The sequence below is a fragment of the Phyllobates terribilis genome, unplaced genomic scaffold (assembly GCF_046119375.1).
Source record: "Phyllobates terribilis strain yellow unplaced genomic scaffold, ASM4611937v1 Scaffold_7421__1_contigs__length_37753, whole genome shotgun sequence".
NCBI classification, from domain to species: Eukaryota; Metazoa; Chordata; class Amphibia; order Anura; family Dendrobatidae; genus Phyllobates; species Phyllobates terribilis.
In genome coordinates this window covers 30,196-37,754 of record NW_027370162.1, presented here as the reverse complement: position 1 = coordinate 37,754, position 7,559 = coordinate 30,196, and the positions used below count along the sequence as shown (strand labels likewise).

Genomic DNA, 7,559 nt, shown 5'->3' with positions numbered 1-7,559 from the left:
AATTTCTATGGCATTTAAAACATGTCCCCTCGACGAGGAAAAACACTCACAACCTCATTATTTCTACCATTCCCACATATGATAACAATCACATAGTAGGAAAGGAAAAGGGTAGTAAGGGAAGGTTGCGAGGGAGGCAAGATATAAAGCAAGTCAAGCATTTAACAAAAGTACTAAGTATGGCAAAGCAATAACCAATATCAATTTATAAGCCCCTCAGGACTACCAATTTTTTTTATCATTGTTCGACGAACCTTAAATAGTAAAATTTCCTAAGAAGCAGTTGATGCTGGAGAAGGATTGGAAGAGGGAGCGCCATCCTTCTCGGCATTTTTAGCACCACCCTTATCAACATTCTTAGTGCCATCCTTTTTGGAGTCTTTAGCAGCGTCCTTAGCAACATTCCGAGATTTTCTCGTCCTTGAGAAGACGGCCATACCTTTTAGCACCTCATGTTTACGAACAGGAGTAATAGGACTCTCGAAAGAGATACTGGTCACCGACCACGCCTCGAGCGTCCTTTTACTATCCATAGCATAGGCACCAAGGGGAGAGGGGATGTATTTGGGCAACACCAAAGGCTAATCGTGTAGCCTCTTCCCATCAATCTTGAAGTTAAGCAAACCCTGCTCGGCCGCCTGAAGCTTGTTCACCTCACAAAAACGCATACCTAGTATTGAGAAAGGAAATGCATACGAGAAGCCTCACGATGGCTACTGCCATACTCGACGACTACTTCCTATAGAGCATTCTAAATGGTCGTTGCTAGGTTTGCCTTCAGAGCTTTGAGCTCGGCAGCCAGCGCCTCGGTGGAAGTTCTTTCTACAACTATCTCCTCACTTTTCTGTTCAGTTCCTCGAGCACCTTTCTCAGCTCCCCGTTCTTCTCGAATATCGTCTTCTAAATCCATTCTTTATCTTTACTTGCATCCCATTGAAGTTTTCTAACTTGTGCCCGCAGCTCTTGGACTGACTTGCTCATCTCCTTACGACTTAGGTCCAGTTCATCGTAATTCTTTGCCAAGTCAGCCGTAGCATTTTTCAGGCCTTCTTCAAAATTCGACGAAGCATCCATGCATAGATGTACCGCCTAAAGGAACGAAAACAAAGATAAGTGAAGACAATGAAGAAAGAAAAAATAGCTAAGTATAGATCCAAACTTACCCCCACCAATAAGCGGGATCCCGGCGATTGTGTCATCCTTAATCATCCCATCGATGTACATGGGAGGGTTCAACACTGGCATGGTTCGGTTCATGGTCCGCCGAGAAAGATCAAGAGTAAGAAGGAAACCACCAGAGCTTTTGCTTGAAGTCCCCGTCATCATGTTAACATAATCAAGATTATCCTGAGCCGAAGCTGATGACACAGGACCCTCGGTCTCCTTGACCATATGCTTCTTCTTGGACGGGCGAGAGATGCTTTTTTATGAGCCATCCCTCTTATGTTTAAGATGCTCGGACAAGGGGATGGAATCTTCAGGGATGATTTTTGTGGTAGGCAATGCGATTAGAGGATCGGTCGGACCCTGGGCCGTTGAGCTTGAAATAGGGATGACACCATTGGGCGGCGCATGATGGGAATGAGCTTGATGGTCCTCATCGTCCTCGATATTCAAAAAAATCAAAGCACTGCTCTGTTCCAGAAAACACAAGGAAAGAATTAAGAATATCACAACACATACAATACATATAAATCTAAGGGAAGATTCTAGCTTCCTACGACGAGGGGGCGGTAGTTGGCTGAGACCACATTTTGCAAGAAACTCGATAGTCAGTATGTTGTTGAAATTATTCAAGCCTATCTTTTTAAAAGAACAAAAGTCCTCCTTGGTTTTCCTAAGCTGCTCGTCCAAGAATAGAGAAACTCATTCGCGAACCCGGATACTCGTATACTATGGTTCATTGATGCTCCTTGGCAGGCTTCACCAAGATCCGTCGATGAAGCCACCCTGTTTCGTTGCTTGGCATCCTATAATGGGGAATATACTTGCAAAAACAAGTAATGAGACCCCAAACATAAGTATAGGGCTTGTACAAGGCTCGGAACAGGTGCGCCGAGGGAGTGTACCCTATTTCATGATACCTAAGCTGGAAAACTGTAGAGTGTCTCCAAAAATTTGGGTGTATCTACGTAGGGCTTAACTGTTCCTCATCAAGGATGGCTCTCATAAACCGAGGGATCGGAAGCCTAAAGCCTGCTCGAAGGGCATGCCGACTGATCGGGAAGAAAGCGCCATAATAATCTAAGTATTGCCCACTGTTGATCGGCAGGCTAAGGACCTTACCTCGAGGAGAAAGGAACTCTCGAGCGTAGTCCTCCAGGTGAATGGTCCTAATGGTGGACCTCGAGGGTCTCATATTCTCAACCGGGAGTGAACACGGGACCGGGGCTATTCAGCCATCTAAGATTAACATGGGAGGGGAATGAATCACTGCCACTATCGGGATTTCAACGGGCGTATAGCGGACGACCGACGGAGATGGAGGAAAGGTATGGTAGATGATCGTTTGCGATTGAGGGATGATTGCCTGATTACTTGGGACCGCTTCATCCCCATTCCGCCTTTGGGCATCACCCTCCTCAGCAGATAAGGTACGAAAGATGCTCGACGAGGAGCAAGTTTCTTCTATCTCGACCTTCGAATCTCGAACAGTAGATGTGCTACTCTCTGCAAATAGGACGAAAGTGATTAATTTTCAAGGTATAAACAACCTCGCGAAAGGAAAGAAAAGGTCTCGTTATTAACCCTCGTCGATGGGAAGAGCAGACGAGGGAAGGGAACCTTCGCGAGGCACCCAAAAAAACCAAGAAGTAAAAAAGGGAAAAAAGGTATAAAGGTAAAAGCGCATGGATTGAGCCGCGTGAAAGCATTTATTAAGAACTAGACAGTGATTGATGTCATTTGATTGATAAGGCGCCTTTTCCCAAAATGACTTTTCAGATCTTTCATTTTCAAAAAATGGGCAAGAAGGATGAAAGGGGGATATTTGCTTCCGCCATTAAAAGACCTTAAAGAAACAAGAACGATGGGAGTTGACTACTAACCACAAGCACCAGAAAGAGCAGCGGTTGAAAGAAGCGTTGCCGGAAAAAAAAACGATCCTTTTTTGGGAGAGAGCAAGTAAGATGAAGCGAGCGGTAAAAAGTGAAAATGACAGTGAGGGGTCTCTTTTATAGGACGGTGGAAGACGAAACGTCGGAGTTTCCTGGCGTGACACGTGGCAAGTAAATAGGAGTAGCCCGCCCAACCACGCTTTACTTTCAACATAACTCGGGGAAAAGGGCGCGTGAAGGAGCGAACTTTTGAGGAAATGCGCGTGCGAGGAGGAAAAGACCGGGAGACACCATCGAACCATTCGAGCTTCAAAGACGGGAGTGGCCTTTCATTAAACAACCTTCGACGAAGACCGGCGTACCCACGACAAGATCACATGTAAGTGATTTTTGAAATACTCGAACAAACAAATCCCTAAGGACCATCCTCAGACCCAAGAAACCTTGCCTCTACCAACAGAAATACAAGTCTCGCGAGCTTTATCGCTCGGGATACTTGTAGGGCTAGATGTTGGGGCAGATTTCATTGCACCTAATTTTCGGTCCTTATAGCCTAGTTTTAGGGAAAAGGCCCATGAGCCTAAAGCCCAAGAAAAGGGAAATATGAAACTAAAAGAATGACGTGATATGATTGGATAGAAATGGAAAGGTAGGGGACCATTTATTCCCCTATAAATAGTAATTGGTCAGAAGTACACTGTTCACATTCCATTTTGCAGTACTGAAACTCTGCCAAAATTGACAGAGAAAGTGACAGCGGAGTCATTCTTCTTTGGAAAAACTCCAAAGGTCCTCGAGCAGTATTTCTTCCTCACAAAGACTTGATCCCTACTTTGCCGTTATTTTTCTATCTAAACACTTTTAACCCTCGTTCGAGCCTCGACTAACTTGAACGTCGAAGAGCCAAATCTAAAGGAAGAACTCCTATGGGCTTGGCTATGCAGGTACATCGACGAAGTGGAACAGAAAGTCATCGACGATCCATACAAGACTCTTGACGACCTTAATACAACTCTCCCTCGGCGAAGAAGAGCAAATTTGGACTTTCAGCCTCCTCGACGAAAAAGTGTTGTCTGGACAAGAATTCTGGACTTTAACACTATTAGCTGCAATAATTTTACCTACATGATCACCTATAATAAATCTAACACCCCGTTCACGATCCGTCAAAATTGATCTTAATATAAATCTAACACCACGTTCACGATCCGTCAAAATGATCTTAATATTAATGATATGAGATGTCAAATTTCTTTTCTATAACAAGGAGTTAGGAAATCATTACATTGGGTCAAATTCTCATAAACAAAATGCCTTACCATGTTTGATAATAATACCAAATCCAGTAATCTAAAGCAACTGGATTACATCCTTAATCTTACTACTGAATAATCATACATCAGTCCAGCTGATACAAAACACTAAGCACAACTTCTGGGTAAACATCACATTCGATCAAAGCAAGCCCTACATTTAAAGTCAGTATAATAATAATAATCTACATCCCCTAAACAAACTAACAATCATAATTTCATCACTTAATACTATCTTTTTCACTCTGAGCTGCTGTTTTCTCCATCTCTATCCTTTCCGGAAACAAGCTTAGACACCAATCTCTTTGACATAATCAGTCCCTTAACCTTATCATTAGCCGCCTTCTCAGCCTCGTTTCTCGGGCCCGTTCTACTGCCTGCGGGCCCTATTCTGAGGCACGCCAGCTCGCCCTTCAAGGCCTTGAGCTCCTCGGTTGTGGGGACCCCATCTAAATCATCCTCAGTGTTGGTGGTCGCTGACCTGGAGCTGCTGTGGGACCCACCGGAGGGTAATGACGCCCCTCCTCTGGCCTGCTCGAAGAAGAGAACTTGCACCACCACGCGTAACGGGAGACGCTCGTTTTGAACGGCGTGCGTTGACGCCTCCGCTGATAGCTTCCGACAGTCCATTAACCTGCATATTCGCTTTCTCTCGCTCTTACTTATCCCGGGATGTTCCTGCAGTTTTATTTGGACAATGCAAATTCAGATCGAAATTAATAAGTGCTCGTTTAGTTGGATACAGGAACGATATTCCTATCAAATTATAACACGGGAATTGTAGTTTTCTAATACTACCTCCATTTTCCAGACATTGTAATTTTATCCTTCAAAATTTGTTCACAAATGTTTGTCAATATAGAATTTCGACGCAATTTATCACATAAAAATCATTAAATTATGTTGACTCTTTATTCTCTATCTATTTGTTCAAATGGGTTGTGTCTTGTGAGTGTACAGTACAATTGAGAAAAACTTAGATTTTCAATACACAATAATAATTTTCTTAATATAGGAGGAAAAAAATTCAAAATGACAACTTTAAGAGAACGGAGGTAGTAATTACTACTCATTCAATTCACAAGGCTATTTGATAAGGGAAGATTTGGTCCAACATTTATTCCTTCAAATTCCTAAATTTTCTAATTTTATAGCTAAAGAGATTAAAACTAACCTTGAGAAACATGTCGATAGCACGGTAGAGTCCATCATGAGAAGCCCTAGGAAAACCCGCGACGAGCTCAGCCAAACCGACGAAAAACGAAATTGGTAGATTCGGGTCCCTCGAAACTTCAGCAAGGTAGCAATCAACGAGCTTGGCCACCATTCCGTTGCACATTTCGGTTTCACCAACACCCATATCCGTCTCATTCTGAACGCGCAAAACGAACTCCTTCACCAACTCAACCACCAATTCAACATCGTAAACCGTGCAACTCTCCCCGTCAGAAGGGCGAGCCCGTATCAGCAAATCGGCAACCGAAGCCTCGTCCAACTGCCACGCGATTCTCCCGATCAACTCTTTTGTAACCGAATCCTTACACTCGAGAGCCAAAGCCGCTCTCAACAGCCTAAGTAAAAAGCCACACGAAACACTACCCTTTTCACTAGGCAATAACTGCACCACATTCGTGACGAGCAATTGGTTTTTAACATTATCTCCTCCTTGCACCGTGCCTTTAATAAAACCGGGTAGCCTCCTGAACAAATAAGCCTTCAGAGCCTCACCAATAACATCACTCGAAACCCGGTTCTTTGTCTTAATAGTGTTTATAACCCGTTTATATAGCTCAACGTCGAGATCACATAAATCCTCCACCCACCAATCATTTGGAACAGAATGCTGTTCCATTCTCAATCCGTTTTCTGAAGGTAACTTTTTTCGGTTGTAAGTGTACGACCACTCCACCTTCGAGCTGTCAATGGAAGCCATTGAAGCTAAAGCATCAAGGCAATGAGTTATCAGTTTAAGCTCCTTAGACCATTGAAGAAGAGATTTCGTGGTTTGAAGGACAATAATTGAGTCTTTCCATCCTCTGAAAAGGCTGGAGTTTAAGAACACCTCAATCTTATAGACCAAATTGCCCTTCTCAACGGTTTCATGCATTTCTAGATACTCAGCGGCACAACGAGCAGCTACTACGTTGTATGCGTTTAAAGTGACTGTCATACCATAGCAGTATTTTGCGCATATCTCAAAGGCTGCGGGCCCTCCAGGTATGTCTTGGATGTATATTTCATCTTTTCCTTCTTCGGTTGCTATGTCAACTAGCTTTTGTAAACGAGCGCTCTTTGATAGAAGGGGAAACTGCAAAGTTTTGATGTTGATTTAGTAAGAATAATTATAGATGTAATGAATTTTTTAGTGAAACTTTTATTATACCTTATGTAGATAGAATTTGACATCTACGACATTCACAACTAGGTCGCTGGAGAGCTCAGAAGCAACGTATCTGCAGACAAGAATAAAGAGAAACTCACGGATACTGGTTCATCGTTTATTGACATGAAAGAACAAGAATAAAGAGAAAAATAGTATTCAGAATATATTCCTCTGCAACAATTCTTTTCATGGTTGATTGCAGAAGCATACATGAATGAAGCTCAATAAAATTTGAAAAATTAAGTGAATAAAAAAAGAACGCTCAGGAGATAGAAGAATGTAACTTCAGTGGTGGAAGATAAAGAATGAAGAACTTAGCAGAGTCTTCAATCAGCAATAGTTAGCTGCAAAATGCTAAAGTATCTGAAGACCGAATCAACTTTCTATTCTCCTATGTAAATTAGATTATCCAAAAAATAACTACTAATCTACCATGACAATCCTACATACTTTGCTCAAAAGATTTATTAATAAAAAAAAAGAAAGGGATGAAAGAAAAGGCATTAACAAAGATGGTCCTACAGAATTTACCTGATATTATCCCCATTACTTTGAAAGGCATCAGGCTTCGATCCAAGTTTCATGAACTTCATCTTTGCCACACAGAAATGATGCAATAAACAAAGGAACAAAAAGCATAAAACACTTGAAATCTACAATCAAATAGGGAGCTGTGTTTATAAAGGAACAAAGTTTAAGCAGAAGAAGCAGCTTCTAAGTTCTAACAAAGAGTTAGAGATAAGATTAGGAGAAAAGGGTGGTGTTTTTGGAATAAGTTTGTTAAAGGGATGAGTATTTCTTAGCAGA

At 42.2% G+C, this 7,559-nt stretch overlaps 1 protein-coding gene across 1 annotated transcript; it reads right to left on the bottom strand.

Moving 5' to 3' along the window:
* Positions 1-4,609: 4,609 nt before the first annotated feature.
* Positions 4,610-7,345, bottom strand: LOC141251660 (uncharacterized). The gene is made up of 4 exons (XM_073670385.1): positions 7,284-7,345; positions 6,753-6,822; positions 5,544-6,677; positions 4,610-5,047 (listed from the first exon to the last, which is right to left on the bottom strand). The coding sequence occupies exons 1-4, from the start codon at positions 7,343-7,345 to the stop codon at positions 4,610-4,612; spliced, it is 1,704 nt and encodes a 567-aa protein (XP_073526486.1).
* Between the last annotated feature and the right edge of the window lie 214 nt (positions 7,346-7,559).